The sequence below is a fragment of the Euprymna scolopes genome, chromosome 42 (genome assembly GCF_053919585.1).
Source record: "Euprymna scolopes isolate OS-2025 chromosome 42, ASM5391958v1, whole genome shotgun sequence".
Lineage (NCBI taxonomy): Eukaryota > Metazoa > Mollusca > Cephalopoda > Sepiida > Sepiolidae > Euprymna > Euprymna scolopes.
The window spans coordinates 49,373,458-49,392,637 of record NC_136523.1 but is presented as its reverse complement, the minus strand read 5'-3'; the positions used below and the strand labels follow the sequence as shown (position 1 = coordinate 49,392,637).

The 19,180-nt window shown below is 33.4% G+C and overlaps 1 protein-coding gene across 2 annotated transcripts in view; it reads left to right on the top strand.

Moving 5' to 3' along the window:
• Positions 1-19,180, top strand: part of LOC145267101 (E3 ubiquitin-protein transferase MAEA-like) — a 981,197-nt gene that overhangs the window by 797,937 nt on the left and 164,080 nt on the right. For both annotated transcript variants that reach the window (XM_080123106.1, XM_080123105.1), the window contains exon 5: positions 1,607-1,683. In XM_080123106.1, the coding sequence (XP_079979232.1) occupies positions 1,607-1,683 (77 nt within the window). The remainder of the gene's footprint in view (positions 1-1,606; positions 1,684-19,180) is intronic.

Below are 19,180 nucleotides of genomic sequence, written 5' to 3'. Positions count from 1 at the left end.
TGACCATTTGGGAATACTAGACGCTGCATGTGCTTTCCGCTCATCTCAGCATAGTTTCCAGTCGTCCTGAACATTCACTTGCCACTGGTATTCAATAATGTCGACTCGGGGGTGGGGGGGTTGGAGATTGCGCAACTCTTGCCACAAAAATTTCTCACGTAGGCACCCCTTACCGTGGGTATCCATAGTCTGTCAAGACTGAAGGAAGCCGTTTCTTATTTTTATATATGATTATTACTATAATTATTTTTTTTATACCTACAAACACTAGTGTTTCATTCTTTTGACAATCGTCAGTGCAGGGTGTCACGATTACTGCCGGTCAGGAGATTTGAATCCAGCAGCAAAGCCATCTCCATATATATATATATATATATATATATATATATATATATATATATATATGTATGAAGTGATCTTGTCTATGTGTGTGCAGCACAATCTCTACTGAACTACTCTATCAATTTTTGGTTTACAAACTTAAAATACTTGATATATAGGGGATTCACGACTCTGGTTTAACGTCCAGGCGTTGGATATGTGCTACTAATGATCCCAAAGGAGAGCGAAACTTCCAATTTATGACATTCATGGTTTCTGTAAGTTGTGGCACTTTGCGTAAATAATTATACAGGGTGGGCCAAAAGTCACTAACCCATTTTAATTTTAAATAACTTTTTATTTTAACAGTTATATGCATGAAATTATAGTATCATAAAATAAAGGCGATAAACTTTATTTCACTTTAGTAAGTTTGAAAAACTTGTATTGTTAAATGTGAAAAATAACTGCAAATGCCCTCCATTTTCTGCTTCACAAATTTGACCTCTTTTGATTACCTCTGCCATAACCTTTTCCAACGTTTCTGGCTTCATTTGTCTTATTTCTGTAATGATGTTTTCCTTTAGCTCTATTAAAGATTGGGGCTTGTTGACAAAAACCTTTTCTTTTAGATATCTCATAATAGGTGCATCTCTCACATTGAAATGTCTTCGATAGGCTCTTTGGATTTGAATTATTGAGCCTTGATTTTGATAATAAAATTGTAAAATTTTTGTACGTTGGACGATACTGAATTTTCCTATAATTAATTTTCAGGATCTGAAAAAAATAAAAAATAATAAGAAATTAAAAAAATACTTTGAAATAAAAAATAAAAGTTATTTAAAATTAAAATGGGTCAGTAACTTTTCTCTCTCTCTCTCTCTCTCTCTCTCTCTCTATATATATATATATATATATATATATATATATATATATATATATGAATATGAGATTCACTTTTTAACTAATTAAATAATCATTATGAACTTTGAGAACACAACTGCTAGGTTTAAGGGTAGATAATGTGGACCATATTTAGTTTTAGTTTTGTAAAAAGGGAGGTGGCAACTCTTTGTGATAATTCAGATATCTCTAATTTACATTGTAGAATCAGTATTATAGTTAAAACCAATCAGGATTCTTGATTTCATTACACCTCACTACCTATTCGTTCTATTCGAAACAAAAGACAATTCATTGGTTGAAGTAACCGAATATGTTTTGTTGACAATAAATCAATCCTTCTATTCTGTTTTTTTTTTTTTTTTTTTTTTTTTTCCAGAGTACATTGGAGTTCAAACTTCGTCAACAAGAATTTATAGAGCTTATTCGAAATGACCAAAGATTGGAAGCTATACGGTAAGTGTTAAATATCAATTTTTTTTATTTTTTTATTTTTTTTTTTTTACACTAATAGATCACCACTTATCAAGATAAAAAAAAAAAAAAAAAAAAACTCAAAGATAAGTGTCAGTGAAATTTTCAGTTGAATGATGAATTAGCAGTGATGTAGAGAGAACATTCTCAAGGCAGGTGCTGAAGTGAAAACGACAAAAATGAAGTAATGAACACTGTCTCGGTGGAGCACAGGCCTATAATGCATTCCTCTGAAAAGGGCACTTTTAGAAAAGGAGTAAAAGGGACAGGTGCTTGGGCACTCCTAGCACTCCACTGCATAGTATTATTTACTGTCATCGGATTTGTAAATAACCATGTTCTAGTCTGTACGGAAACATTCCCCACGGTTGTAATTTCTCAGAAATAAATTTTGTAGGGGAATTTAGGCAAATAACACCGGTTTATATATTATCTTACCTTCGGGTCAAGATCAAAGTGCAGTATCTGTTGTCCAGATGCTGCACTTCAATTTTTTGTTCTCTGTCAGTGGAGGAGAAATCCTTCACGACTGAGACAATTTTTATTTTGTTTCCTTTTCTTCACATTAAAAAATGACCCTGATATCTAACTCTGTCCCGTGGGGAGACCTTGTAAATAGGAACACCGGATTATATAGACACCGGGGGAGTGACTTCCCTTTGCAGACGGAGGCATGAGAGGATGAGTTTAAGCATCGAGTAGAGAAACCGCGTTTACTCTCCTGTGGGCATTATGCCCACAGGAGAGACACAGAGATGTTTTGGCCTTAACAGAAAATGTAAGTTTTTATCCCAGTGAGAACATTGTCCCACTATGAGACAAAGTAGGATTTTAACCGCTTCTAAGTGGATACCAAATTATTGTTGGATTTTTATTTATTGCGGACCATTATCCTCATCTTTTTATTAGTTGTTTCACAACGTTTTGGCCAACTATTCTTCTCGTCTTCGTCAGGTGGTAACTGCGACGGATAGGAACTCTGAATCTCCTAATTGCATCCACTGCAATTATTGCCTTCCGTAGTTGCTGTCGTCTCACCACGTTTTGGCCAAGTAAGCCTCTGGCCGGCTTTGGGTAGGATAGGACTCATCTCAGTTATGAACTCCAATTAAAATAATATATATATACAATTTGGTACAGACCTGACCATGAAAGATCAGATGATAAAAAAAAAAAAAAAATGAATTTATAAGAGCAAAAAATTCAACCTTGATCGCCCTTCGGGGCCCGTGGTACAGTTGATAGAGACATTGAATCTGTACAGTTCCAGGTGAGAATTGTCTGAAGATAGTGGTTTTGATCCTACCCAAAGTTGGCCAGAGGTTTACTTGGCCAAAACGTTAGCATCACTGGTACAAAGGAAGGAATACGGGTATAACTGACTAGCGCTCAGATTGCGCAACTCTTGCCACAAAAATTCCATGCGCAGGCAACATTACAGTTGGTATCCATAGTCTGTCAATCAAGACTGAAGGAAGCTACTATGTATATATATATAGTTTTTTTGGGGGAGGCAGGGAGGCATATCCTCGAAATTATGAAGTTCACAAAATTTTTTTTTTAAAGTTTACAAAACATATTTGCATGTTACTCATATATTGCCTAGAATATAGATTCCATAATTAATAATAATCTGTTAATTAGTCTTAGAATGAATTCTGTACGCTGAGATATATAAACATACATAGAATTTTCATTGCTGAATGCACCGGTTACATGCATTCAAAAGCAAATTCGATGATTGTGGACATTTTTCTTAGCAAATCTTTTTGTTTATTCGCCTTTTGGCATTCTAGATCAATTGTGGAAAACTAGACTTGCAAAAAAAAAAAAAAAAATCTTTCATCCTGTTTTGTTTATTTTAAATATTTTAACTTAATGTACCCAGTAGCCCTATAAAATTGTGAATTAGTTAATGTAGCCTTATAAAGTTATTGTATCTTAAAGACACTTTTGAATTTGTGAATTTGGCCTTATGAAATTGTTTGATCATATAAAATTATGAATTTGTTAATGTGGACTTATAAAAATAATTTGGTCCTATAAAATTGTGACTTTGTAAATGTGGCCTTATAAAAATCGTTTGGTCCTATAAAATAGTTAATTTGTTAATGTGGCCTTATAAAAATCGTTTGGTTCTTTAAAATTGTTAATTTGCTAATGTGGCCTTATAAAAATCGTTTGGTTCTTTAAAATTGTTAATTTGTTAATGTGGCCTTATAAAAATCGTTTGGCCTTATAAAATTGTGAATTTGTTACTGTGGTCTTATAAAAATCGCTTGGTCCTATAAATTTGTGAATTTGTAAATGTGGCCTTACAAAAATCGTTTGGTCCTATAAAATTGTTAATTTGTTAATGTGCTGCATGTACAATGAAAATGTTCCCAACCCTGCTCTAGTGTCTTTTAGCCTTAATAAGTGATTAGTCATTGGTTCGAAAACAAATAAATTTGCACATTTTCATAAAAGAGGTCCTGTTTGGGGGTGCGGTTAAACTGTTGATCACAGTTCAGTTTCATAGTGAATTTCCAGTGTTAAACGCGCAAATCAAATGGATTTATCGTAAGAGTATCCGTTCTGATTTTTTTTTTTTTTTTTTTTTTTTTTTTTACTGAAAAAAAAATAGCAGATCTGATTATGGCAGACATTTTTCTGAACCAGCCTTTGCATCTGATCCACCTTTTGCCAATTTCAGTGCAAATATGGAAAGCCAGACTTGCAAAAAAAAAAATTCTTTCATCTCGTGCTGGGTGTTATATTATTTTCCCCCGTCTACAAATAAAAAGAAAGTAAAAAAGACACCAGACTTTGTTTATGAACCAATAAGTGATCACGCCAGACAAGAGACTGGCGCTTTAGAATTATCCATGGATATTTACAAGTCTGATAAACACGAGGAGCTGTGATGTTTTCTTTTTCATGTATGGAAGCACAGAAGGGCTGGAATCTATATATATAAAAGCGAAAATGTATGTATGTTTGTGTGTCTGCTAAAAACTTTTGACAAAAATTCACAAACTCGGTATCATATTGAAGCTCCATCCTTCGCTCAAAATCGAAAAATTGGCCAAAAACGTTCATTTTTTCACCCCGAAATCGACAATTTTCGACAGGGGGGGGGGGCAACAAAAACGGCCTTCTCGACCGGTTCTTCTACGCATGCGTCAGATGACGTCGTGACCTGATTTACTTTCAATAGTTGAAAAACTGACTAAATTTCATGTACGTTGCGTTAGCTCAGTTGATTAGCGCGTTGGTTAATTATCTAAATGTTTTGGATTCGAATCGTGGTGTGAGATGTCTCTTTTTCTTTTTTTTTTTTTTTCGATTTTTTAAATTTAAATATTGATCCAGTGTTATTGAAGCCATTTTTCACGTGTTCGTTTTCTGTTTTCATCGTTCGCTTGCCTTACGTTAGTTTTTTTGTGGTTTTTTTCTTGATGTTTTGATTACCCCCCCCCCCCCGCTTAATTAAAACGTTTTCTTTTTTTACTTCGCTTATAACAAACAAACAAACCTGGTCATTGACGTCGTTGTAATGCTAGACGACTTCCAGGCGCGCACCTGTCAATTTGGTTCAGTAACTCATTCTGGCTGGCCGATTTTATTATCAAACTTCGCCTCAGGGCTTCGGGTTCGATCCTACGCCCCTCCCCGAGTTCTTTTTATTTAACACCACACACACCTACAAACACCCAGGCAACACCGGGTACCCTCCGCTAGTCTATAATATAAATCTCACCTGTCTGTTTAAATGTATATATGTATGTCTGCCTAAAACTTTCGTCAAAGGCGACGGATTTTCATGAGATTGGTATCGTTTTGAAGCTCAACCCTTCTGACGACAAATATTGAAAAATTGGCCCAAAATATTAATTCCTTCACCCTCGACTAGGCACTTTTCTACAGGAAGGGGTCACTTTTTTCGCCGATATTTTCGAAAATTATCTCCTCTTTTTGATTGTCTAGCCTTAATTTAAATCAATGTCATTTCCGGTTTTGCGATGGATGCATCAGCAAACATATCACATTTTTTTTCTCTCTTTCTTTTCCTCCTTCACGGTATGGGTTCGAGCACGGCTGCCTACTACCACTTTTTTATTTTTTTTTTTGCTCAACACACACTTCCAAACACCCGAGCAATGCCGGGCACCCAGGCTAGTATATATATAGATATATATATATATATATATAACCATTATGGCAACCACAACAATGGGGAGGATAGACAATTAAGTAGTCTTCGTACTAACTGGCGAGTTCATTCTTGTAACGAGAGAGCTTGAATGCCTACTAGACACTATCCTTGGGTGTCTAAGACAGGGTTTTGTCAACAATCTTGCATGCCCGGGTAACACCGGTTCTACTTGCTTACAGGTTAGGAGTTGAGTGGGGTGTTTGACATAGGGGTTTAAGTAATTCCTTCTTTTCTCTAAAGTCTGAAATATGTTTTTATTGCCGATATGATAAACTGAAAAGAAAAGTGAAGTTAACATGGCAACGAGAGGTTCACTCTATTATCTAGGAAATATTGTCATAGGTTCATCTGTTATATTTAAGGTCCAGATCCCCTCCCTCCCCTTGTGTAAGTGATAGGAATTAAACCTGAAAGGTGATACAGTTTTTTTTATGAGAAAAATAATTTTAGTTGAGGAGAAAGAAAGAAAAAGGGGGAAAAGAGAATTAAAGAGAGATATGGTTACGAAAGAGAAGGAAGAGATTCACAAGAAAAGAAAAATATAAAATAATGGGAAAGAGAAAGGAAAGGGTAATCTCTAGAGAGGAAAACAGAATGATCTCAAAAGGTAGGTAGCTGGAAATTACATTTGATAAAAACCATTGTGTTTTTAGAAATAAGGGATTTGGCTGATTGGTGTTGAAGAGAACGCATTGCCCCCGGGGCTCTGGTCCAAGGGCCAGAAACTCCCAGAAAAGCTAAGTTGAAAAGCTCTTATTCCTAGCTGGGAGATTGTCTAAGCGAACCTAGTTGTAACAACTTGCACCTGAAAGCCCTTAAGAACCCAAAGAACTCAACTTTATCTGTATATCTTAAGAATATCTTAAGAATGATTCTTTTATTTGTTTATAAGAAAATGACCCCAAGTTTTTCTTTACTTATCAAATGCCAGCCTGAGTGAGGATGCAGTTCATTTCAGATATACTCTGATGCCAAACGATGGAAGACACAGACCAGATTCAGCACAAAGTCAAAGCAACGGCCAAAGTAAACAGTGTTACTGTTACACAGACTTGAGGTCATGCACGATTTGCGTGCTCTACACATCAGAGCGGTATTTTCCAGTGACCAGTGAGAGTGTGGTCACCCTTGAAGGGTCCACGGAGCTAAAAGTGTAGCCCTGCTGGGTTGCATCTGTTGTCCTGCGAGCCAGGCTTCAACGAATGCAACGAGAGTGTGAGGGTTTACATTATGGTCCTGTGAACCAGGATTGCAACAGATGCAGTACAGAGGACATAGGGTTATAACCTGACTGAATCTTCAAAATCATATAATATTTTCGGCCTAAATAAGATCGCCTTGCGCTGATAAACCCAGATTCCGGAGTCCAACAGAAAGATTCCGGAGTTTGATAAGACATTTGAAGAAGATCGGAGGTTATATCGACTGAAATGTTGTGCAAATAATACTCAAGATAAGAATAATAGTCTGAATAATCCAGAAAAAAATAACGAATATGGCATAGTTTAAAAAGTGAAACAGAAATGAAAGGAAAAAATATTCCTTGGCAACGGCGGGTAAGGGCAGCTACTTGTTGATATTTCTGAGTCAGTCGCTGTGTTTATGTAACCTGTTTTTGTTTTTTTTAAATATGGAAGACCAGACTTGCAAAAAAATTATTTTCTTTCATCTATGGCTCTCAAAAAGAAAATAAAAAGTACACTAGCCTTTGTTTATCTGCCAAGAAGTTATTGTGTTAGAGATAGAGAAAGAACAGAGAGGGGGGGGGAAGGAGAAGAGAGGGGAGGGAGGTGAGCACTTTAAAATTCTTGGTAAACATTTTACAGTTATGATTAGCACAAGATGGAGAGAATTTTCAGGTTTGTATTACAATCCACAGAGGTACGAAAAAGTTGCCAAAAAAACAAATATATAACAATTAAATGTTACCAAAGGCAAGATAGTTAATTTTCTATCTAACCGGATAAAATTTTAGTGTTTTTATTTAATGTAAAATGTTTATTCAGTTTGAAAAACAAGTAATATTGAATGCTATGCTACTGAAGAACAAGAAAAAATGGTCGCAATGTCTTTGAAGTATCGACAAACTCTTTAAAATAAGAAATAAAACAAAATGGTGGTAGAAACACACCCAATAAATGTCACGGTAACATTTATTGGGTGAGTTTCTACCACCATTTTGTTTTATTTCTTATTTTGAACTGATTATCGAGACTTCAAAAACATTGCAACTATTTTTTCTTGTTCTTCAGTAGCATAGCATTTAATATTACATGGATGTAAGAGGCTACTATTTGAGACTATGTCTATAGAGACACTATGTAGGGAGTTAAGCAACGAGATGTCTGTTTATATTACAATTGAACTTCTGTATATCGGTGCAGTTAGGGAAGCAGGAGACTGGGAGAGAATTCCAAACTTTAGCAGTTCAAGGGAAGAAACTATTAGAGTAGAAGGCTTTTCAGCATCAAGAGCTCTCTGAAGTGAAGGGGTGGGATTTTGCTACTTGTGGGGTTAGTCAGAGATATTTACGTCAAGGGAGCACAAGTGCTATGAGTTTTTCGGAGCACATTCTATTAATATACTTGTAAAATAGACACACAGGAATACAACATTGCAATGATGGGACAGAGATTGGAGCTTGGCCGACAGTGCGGGACCTAATTGAGATTTGAGACACTCTTTTCTGGACTCTAAGAGTGGCTACTAGTCCAGATGTGACACTAGTGGCACTAGTCCAGATGTGACAACAATATTCTATGCATGGATGAATTGTGGCTTTGTAAAGATATAGGAGACTCTCTGGTGTGAGTAATTTTCTAATACAGTAGAGCACACCTTTTTTTTTTTTTGCAGTAGTCTTGGCAGTGTCTTTGATGTATTTGTTCCAATTAAGATGGATGAGAACGCAGATGTGGAGAAAGCTATCGAAGTTGTTTAGAAGCTTTGTTACCTTCGTGATATCATTGTTGCACTGCGATGAGCGTTTTAATCAGGCAAAATCTCATTCCGCAAGTCTGGCATTCGACCTAATAAACGGATGCGACTTGTAATCTTCAAAAAAGACGAACATCTGTCTATCTATCTATCTATCTATATTATATATATATATATATATATATATATATATATATAATTTAATTTTTTTTAATTTAGTTTTTCATTGCACTTACACTGATATTAAAAGCCTACTTTTTCTATTTAAAAATTATTAAAACAAACTTTTTAATATACTGTCATGGATATGCAAGCTACTAAATAAAGCTTAACTAATTTACCCATTCTTTGAAAAACGTGCTTTAATTAATTATTCATTTCTTTATGGTTTCTTATTAGATAATTGATTTCATTTAACTATTATGTTCAGTTATACTTATGCATATTTTCTACATTGTGCATTATTGCAGATGAAAAAGTTCTAGCGCACACAAATATATTTATATATAAAATAAAATATGCATCAAGTGCGCTTGAAAACCAAATCACAGCGTAATATTAGGAAAATAAACAAATATTTTACTTGTTTGAAATTTATGACAAATATATTTCAGCGGTAGACTCCATCTTCAGTGTGTTGTTTTTTTTTTGTTTTTTTTTTCTTCCTTGCCATGTTGTAAATTTGGAGCAAGAAGTCTGTTTGTATAGAGCCATGGCGGTTGTATTTTGAAATGTTTGAACTATGCGTAGGTAACGCGAGAATAAGGTCATATACTATACGTCTATACATATATATAAAAGTGAACTTGTGTGTGTGCAGAAAATCTTTACCGAATTCGTCTCTGAATCTTTTTGTCTACAGACTTATAACTTGATGTATAGTAGATTTGGACCTGTGGAACAATTTCGATTTTGTTTTTAACCTGTAAAAATAGCTGCTAATGAGGTTAAAATTGAAAACAAGTGTGAGGGAACCCTTCATATCATACAATTGCTATTTATTTGGACCCTGCCAGAGTGCCCCCTTGGGGGAGCTGGTTTTCCCCCATATTAAAAACGACCTTGTGCCTAATTTGCTCTCATGGGGAAGCAAATAAATATCGACAGTTGACCTTGGCAGGGTAAGCCAAATAAAATTGTTACTCTTGCACATACGCAAAATTAGACATTCATAGCTCAAAATTGCTTAGTTTTTAACCTTTTGTATCCATTTGTTGGTAGCTCAAACGGTAATGAATTTGGAGATATAAATAATGACTAAAGCTAGAACGCTAAACATTTTGGTTTGAATTCTAGCGGATGGCACCCAATTCTTTTTTTTTTTAATCTTTTGAAATCATATCATTGGGTAATAAGCAATAGAGAATTGGCTCTATTATGTTGGTAGTCCTCTTGTTTGAAGAAAACTCTTCGTTTTGGCAATTCATCTGTGTTTTTGGAGGGACACCGAAAGTCCGTAGTTGATGCTCTGTAGCGCTGATCTCTAGCAGCAAGGAACTTCTAGCAACAAGCATCCTAAAAGGTGACCAAATCATTGTGGCTTTTTAATAATAAATACGAAATCTGCATAAATTAAAATATATTTATGTGTATTCTATGATTGGGCAATGCCGGATGGCCTGCTCGTTTGTTTATAAACTGGATCTGTGGTTTTGATTAAGACGAGAATTCTTTTTGTTACGGTGCTGACTAGATTGAACAACAACCTCAGACCAGTACAATGAGTGCGACAATCTGTGCAGCAAATGCACAAGTGAATGTCCAAATCTCCACATCTGACTTTTCATCCATTTTCGCTGTCTTACAATTCTTTGTGCATCAACTGGTTATTCTCTCTCAAGCTACCAGCACCATATTTTTTCATAGCATGAACCTAGCTTTAGTGTTCACAAAACTCGACATGTACTCTGATTCTTGATGTACATGAAAATTACTTGGCCAATTCACACTAAATTTCGTCAAAATGCCAAACAAATTCGTGGCCTGGTTTTAGAAACTTTGGGTACAACTTGTAAGCATTGGGCAAGTCCAATGTAAACAAATTCACAACAGACCCTCATCTAGCTGCAACCACTGTCAACAATTTCCCCTACTCTCTATCTGGGCCTAAAACTAAATGCAAATTCTATGAACAAAGTTTAACTCCTGGAACTGCCTGCCTGTTGAACTCTATACCATATGAATGCTTTCCACCTGATTACAACATGGTCATTTTCAAGTTCAATGTAAACAAGTTCTTATTGAGCCGTCCTCTTAAATAATCAAATTCTACCCAACTTTCACCACTACTGATCATTAGTGTTGTCTCGCCGACCACCTGACACTTATTAGCTCTTATCCTCGACTGGCCTTCAGGCCTTGATAAGTGGTGACTCTTGTAAAAAAAATAAAAAAAAATCTGGCTTAATATCTGTCTAATGATATAAAGGGGAGATAATTTTTGCAGGTTAAGACACAAATTATCAATGCCTCCGTTCAGTCGAAAGAGACAATGGATACCCCCCTGTAAGAAAAAAAAAATCTACTTCCGCTGCGTCAAGTCAAGGTACGTAGTTATCTGAATTCTGCTTAACGCTATAAAATAGAGATTAAGAACCGTGTCCTATAAGCTTCCAAAACCATCCCGTAGCCCAACAGAACTAAGGTTATCATCTACTTAAAAATGATCCAGACTCTGTGAGACTGATTGTTGAGATGAGAATTAGGTTGTATCCTCGACTAATATAAATAACACCTACTCCAGCTGTGCCAGATTTAGGTACTTAGCGCTCTGAATTCTGCTTAATGCTATAAAATAGACCTTCATGAGCAGTCTTATGAAACTTGAGGTTTAGGAAAGGAATCTACATCACCAGGGCGATGTCAGGTAGATTTTCTAGTAGGTAATAAAAACAAACAAAAAAAAAGTTGCAACCCGCTCACCACTCACCAGTGAATGTTTTTTCAACAAGTGGGTACACGTCTTTTCTTGTCTAGTTGATCAGGTTTTGTCTTTGCATAAGACGACCTCTTCCTCTGCCAAGCCCTCTCTGCACTAGTTGGCGGTAACCCAGCTTACTGAGAAAACATTGATGCAGTTGTTTTTGATTGACACCGTCCTTGTTTTTTTTTTTTTTGGGGGGGGGGGCTCGGAGAGGTGGGGGGGGAGCATTACTCGGTTCTTAATTTGTTCCCATTTATTTGCCTCCTCACGAGGGCAGAGTTAGACACAAGGTCGGTTTTTAATGTGGGGAAAATCCAGCTCCCCAAAATAGGGCACGCTGGATAGGAACAGAAATAAAAATTGTCACAGTTATGAAGAAGAACTCTTGCACAGATCGAGAACAGAAAAGTTGAAGTGTAGCATCAGAACAGATACTACACTGTGATCTTAGCCCGGAGATATGTGTTATGGTAGAAGTTTTTTTTTGTATTTTGTTTTTAGAATGATTTTTTTTTTGTAGAATTACTTCATACTAGGCTTTTAAGCCCCAAAAAAGGGACAAAAGTTCTGACCCATTAACTTAGAATTAATGCTTTGTGACAAACTGATAGTTGAATATGGAGAAAATTTGTGTTTATTTTTGGATTAAATACTAATCCCTGTTAATCCTTAATTAGATGCCATAATATTTAGTTTGCTGCATCATAAGAATCCATACAAAATTTTAACCAAATTGGTCCAGTAATTTTTAGGAAAAATACTTAGTTTGCTGCACCTTGTCTTAACAAGGGACCGTTACAAAATTTCAGCCAAATCACTTCAGTAGTTTCCCAGAAAAAGGGGAACAGGCATACGAAGATACATCTATAATATAAATCTTATCTGTCTGTTTAAATGTATGTATGTATGTATGTCTGCCTAAACTTTCGATAGAGGCGACGGATTTTCACAAGATTGGTATCATTTTGAAGTTCGACCCTTCAGACGACAAATATCGAAAAATTAGCCCAAAACATTAATTCCTTCACCCTTAACTGGGCAGTTTTCTACAATGAGGGGTCAATTTTTGCAAGTCATCGTATCGGTTGGATTGACTTTGCCTAAATTTAACTTTCTGAATTTCTGGTCGCGTCATGGAGTAGAGGTGGACGCCAGATTTTCTTTTCCTTTGTTTTCTGTCTTCGCGTCACGGATTCGAGCCTGCCTGCCGCCTACCATTTTTTATTTATTTTTTTTTTTTTGCTCAACACACACCTCCAAACACCCGGGCAACGTTGGGTACCCAGGCTAGTATAATAGAGATTTGTCACATTAACTCCAGTGTACAGCATGAGTAAGGAGGGGCGTATAATTAACATTATGGATGTCATGATGATCATCATATTTGGTTTAACGTCCATTTTATATACTGACAGGTGTTGGACGACTTTAGAAATTGACTACCAAACTAATCTATTTTCAACCAGGTCTTTATTAATCCCTCTTTTTCCCTTATCACTTCTGCACGTTTTAATTGACCTTCTCCCATGAACATGCTAACTTGTAACTGTTCACAAATTAATTTTACCCATCCTCATCTAATATATAAAATTAAGTCAGTCTGATTTTAAAAAAGTTGGACCCAAATAATGTTTAAGCTGACAGATTAAAGTTAATCTCAATTAAAGCCAGTTAATGTAATATACGAGGTGCTTTAACTAAGTTTCCAGACTATTTCGTATGGCACTTTTATTGATAGTACACACATGAAACTCTAGTCCCCTTCGAAGTAATCTCCTCTGGCTGCAATGCACTTGTACCATTCCAACAACTTCTAGAAGATCCCATGGAAGTCCTCTTGTGTGAGCGTGTCAATAATCCTCATCACAGCCTCTTTCATCTCCTCAATTGTCTCATAACGACAGCCTCTAAGGTTTTCCTTGAGTTCAAAAGTCACAGGAAGCAGGATTTGCATTATAAGGAGATTGAGGAACTGTCTGTATACTCATCTTGGTCTTTCTTTCTGATCTCCTCTGAGCACTCTTGGGACAAACTTTGTGCAAATCTTCTGCATCTTCAGTTCCCACACTGACATCAAACTGTGCACTTAGTGTCTCTATAGACACATGACGGTCCTTATCCATGAAATTTTTATTTGGCCAATCAACTCTGGTGCTCTGACTTCCTTACTCCTCTCACACCTCATCATCCCTCACAGACTCCCCACCTTCCTTGAATCTCTTATGCCCCTCAAAAACTGATGCTAAATTCATGCAAGATGGTCCAAAAGCAGTCTGAAGCATTCCATACGTTTCTGTGGTATTTTTTCAAAGTTTAAAACAGAATTTTATTGCATATTGTTCTTCTAAAATGTCCTCACGTCCAGATTGCATTTTTGAAATTCACCAGCTGTGACAATCAGGCTTTAGTAGGGTGTATTCCAATTCCTGCTCTAGGTGTTCATTTGAATCTGAAATTGTAAAAATTGGCCAATCATCTCATAAGATGTATAGCAATAAGATACTGTATTTTCAAGAGTCTACGACAATTTTAACTACCTGTACAAAAAAATATCTGGAAACTTATTTAAAGCATCTTGTATATGGAAACTTATTTAAAGCATCTTGTATATGGAAACTTATTTAAAGCATCTTGTATATGGAAACTTATTTAAAGCATCTTGTATATGGAAACTTATTTAAAGCATCTTCTATATGGAAACTTATTTAAAGCATCTTCTATATGGAAACTTATTTAAAGCATCTTGTATATGGAAACTTATTTAAAGCATCTTCTATATGGAAACTTATTTAAAGCATCTTCTATATGGAAACTTATTTAAAGCATCTTCTATATGGAAACTTATTTAAAGCATCTTCTATATGGAAACTTATTTAAAGCATCTTGTATATGGAAACTTATTTAAAGCATCTTCTATATGGAAACTTATTTAAAGCATCTTGTATATGGAAACTTATTTAAAGCATCTTGTATATGGAAACTTATTTAAAGCATCTTGTATATGGAAACTTATTTAAAGCATCTTCTATATGGAAACTTATTTAAAGCATCTTGTATATGGAAACTTATTTAAAGCATCTTCTATATGGAAACTTATTTAAAGCATCTTCTATATGGAAACTTATTTAAAGCATCTTCTATATGGAAACTTATTTAAAGCATCTTCTATATGGAAACTTATTTAAAGCATCTTCTATATGGAAACTTATTTAAAGCATCTTCTATATGGAAACTTATTTAAAGCATCTTGTATATGGAAACTTATTTAAAGCATCTTCTATATGGAAACTTATTTAAAGCATCTTCTATATGGAAACTTATTTAAAGCATCTTCTATATGGAAACTTATTTAAAGCATCTTCTATATGGAAACTTATTTAAAGCATCTTCTATATGGAAACTTATTTAAAGCATCTTCTATATGGAAACTTATTTAAAGCATCTTCTATATGGAAACTTATTTAAAGCATCTTCTATATGGAAACTTATTTAAAGCATCTTGTATATGGAAACTTATTTAAAGCATCTTCTATATGGAAACTTATTTAAAGCATCTTGTATATGGAAACTTATTTAAAGCATCTTCTATATGGAAACTTATTTAAAGCATCTTGTATATGGAAACTTATTTAAAGCATCTTCTATATGGAAACTTATTTAAAGCATCTTCTATATGGAAACTTATTTAAAGCATCTTGTATATGGAAACTTATTTAAAGCATCTTGTATATGGAAACTTATTTAAAGCATCTTGTATATGGAAACTTATTTAAAGCATCTTGTATATGGAAACTTATTTAAAGCATCTTGTATATGGAAACTTATTTAAAGCATCTTGTATATGGAAACTTATTTAAAGCATCTTGTATATGGAAACTTATTTAAAGCATCTTGTATATGGAAACTTATTTAAAGCATCTTGTATATGGAAACTTATTTAAAGCATCTTGTATATGGAAACTTATTTAAAGCATCTTGTATATGGAAACTTATTTAAAGCATCTTGTATATGGAAACTTATTTAAAGCATCTTGTATATGGAAACTTATTTAAAGCATCTTGTATATGGAAACTTATTTAAAGCATCTTGTATATGGAAACTTATTTAAAGCATCTTGTATATGGAAACTTATTTAAAGCATCTTGTATATGGAAACTTATTTAAAGCATCTTGTATATGGAAACTTATTTAAAGCATCTTGTATATGGAAACTTATTTAAAGCATCTTGTATATGGAAACTTATTTAAAGCATCTTGTATATGGAAACTTATTTAAAGCATCTTGTATATGGAAACTTATTTAAAGCATCTTGTATATGGGAACTTATTTAAAGCATCTTGTATATGGAAACTTATTTAAAGCATCTTGTATATGGAAACTTATTTAAAGCATCTTGTATATGGAAACTTATTTAAAGCATCTTGTATATGGAAACTTATTTAAAGCATCTTGTATATGGAAACTTATTTAAAGCATCTTGTATATGGAAACTTATTTAAAGCATCTTGTATATGGAAACTTATTTAAAGCATCTTGTATATGGAAACTTATTTAAAGCATCTTGTATATGGAAACTTATTTAAAGCATCTTGTATATGGAAACTTATTTAAAGCATCTTGTATATGGAAACTTATTTAAAGCATCTTGTATATGGAAACTTATTTAAAGCATCTTGTATATGGAAACTTATTTAAAGCATCTTGTATATGGAAACTTATTTAAAGCATCTTGTATATGGAAACTTATTTAAAGCATCTTGTATATGGAAACTTATTTAAAGCATCTTGTATATGGAAACTTATTTAAAGCATCTTGTATATGGAAACTTATTTAAAGCATCTTGTATATGGAAACTTATTTAAAGCATCTTGTATATGGAAACTTATTTAAAGCATCTTGTATATGGAAACTTATTTAAAGCATCTTCTATATGGAAACTTATTTAAAGCATCTTCTATATGGAAACTTATTTAAAGCATCTTCTATATGGAAACTTATTTAAAGCATCTTCTATATGGAAACTTATTTAAAGCATCTTCTATATGGAAACTTATTTAAAGCATCTTCTATATGGAAACTTATTTAAAGCATCTTGTATATGGAAACTTATTTAAAGCATCTTGTATATGGAAACTTATTTAAAGCATCTTGTATATGGAAACTTATTTAAAGCATCTTGTATATGGAAACTTATTTAAAGCATCTTCTATATGGAAACTTATTTAAAGCATCTTGTATATGGAAACTTATTTAAAGCATCTTGTATATGGAAACTTATTTAAAGCATCTTGTATATGGAAACTTATTTAAAGCATCTTCTATATGGAAACTTATTTAAAGCATCTTGTATATGGAAACTTATTTAAAGCATCTTGTATATGGAAACTTATTTAAAGCATCTTGTATATGGAAACTTATTTAAAGCATCTTGTATATGGAAACTTATTTAAAGCATCTTGTATATGGAAACTTATTTAAAGCATCTTGTATATGGAAACTTATTTAAAGCATCTTGTATATGGAAACTTATTTAAAGCATCTTGTATATGGAAACTTATTTAAAGCATCTTGTATATGGAAACTTATTTAAAGCATCTTGTATATGGAAACTTATTTAAAGCATCTTGTATATGGAAACTTATTTAAAGCATCTTGTATATGGAAACTTATTTAAAGCATCTTGTATATGGAAACTTATTTAAAGCATCTTGTATATGGAAACTTATTTAAAGCATCTTGTATATGGAAACTTATTTAAAGCATCTTGTATATGGAAACTTATTTAAAGCATCTTGTATATGGAAACTTATTTAAAGCATCTTGTATATGGAAACTTATTTAAAGCATCTTGTATATGGAAACTTATTTAAAGCATCTTGTATATGGAAACTTATTTAAAGCATCTTGTATATGGAAACTTATTTAAAGCATCTTGTATATGGAAACTTATTTAAAGCATCTTGTATATGGAAACTTATTTAAAGCATCTTGTATATGGAAACTTATTTAAAGCATCTTGTATATGGAAACTTATTTAAAGCATCTTGTATATGGAAACTTATTTAAAGCATCTTGTATATGGAAACTTATTTAAAGCATCTTGTATATGGAAACTTATTTAAAGCATCTTGTATATGGAAACTTATTTAAAGCATCTTGTATATGGAAACTTATTTAAAGCATCTTGTATATGGAAACTTATTTAAAGCATCTTGTATATGGAAACTTATTTAAAGCATCTTGTATATGGAAACTTATTTAAAGCATCTTGTATATGGAAACTTATTTAAAGCATCTTGTATATGGAAACTTATTTAAAGCATCTTGTATATGGAAACTTATTTAAAGCATCTTGTATATGGAAACTTATTTAAAGCATCTTGTATATGGAAACTTATTTAAAGCATCTTGTATATGGAAACTTATTTAAAGCATCTTGTATATGGAAACTTATTTAAAGCATCTTGTATATGGAAACTTATTTAAAGCATCTTGTATATGGAAACTTATTTAAAGCATCTTGTATATGGAAACTTATTTAAAGCATCTTGTATATGGAAACTTATTTAAAGCATCTTGTATATGGAAACTTATTTAAAGCATCTTGTATATGGAAACTTATTTAAAGCATCTTGTATATGGAAACTTATTTAAAGCATCTTGTATATGGAAACTTATTTAAAGCATCTTGTATATGGAAACTTATTTAAAGCATCTTGTATATGGAAACTTATTTAAAGCATCTTGTATATGGAAACTTATTTAAAGCATCTTGTATATGGAAACTTAAGCATTTTTTACTATCATTTTTGGGTGTCGTTCTATGCAACTAAATTTTACAAAATGGCTTCTTTTTTTTTTTTTTTTTTTTTTTAATTACATTTTCACCCCAAACAAGGCACATTGCCACTTCGATGTAGGGGGCTACTAACTATTAGGGACACGCTTCCACCCACGTTTTTGTCTTCTCTACATAAAATAAGTATAGCCAACATTGCTCATCCTTGCACCTAGCAGTTGTGTTCCAAAATTAATATCTGGTGCAATCAGATCAGGCTGTCTGAAGATACTAGCTTCTTGATCAAAAACGTACCAAACATTGATGTTATTGTTTTCTTATTTTCCCTTCGCAAAACTTGATCATGTTTTGCAAAGTCATAAACCAAAAAAAAAATAAATAAATAAATAGTTTTCTTCTACAAAACACCCAAGCCAAACACCATGAATAAATATTTGAAGATATAAAGAACTTGAAGAATAAAAACTTTCTACAAAATTATTGTATTTGGTATTAAATAACCTGTAAATAGATTGATATACCATAAAACAAAACAAACGAAAAAATTCATGATGATCAGTTAATTAGGAGTGAATCCTGTACAATCTATACATAATTTTATATGCGATTCAACCACTCT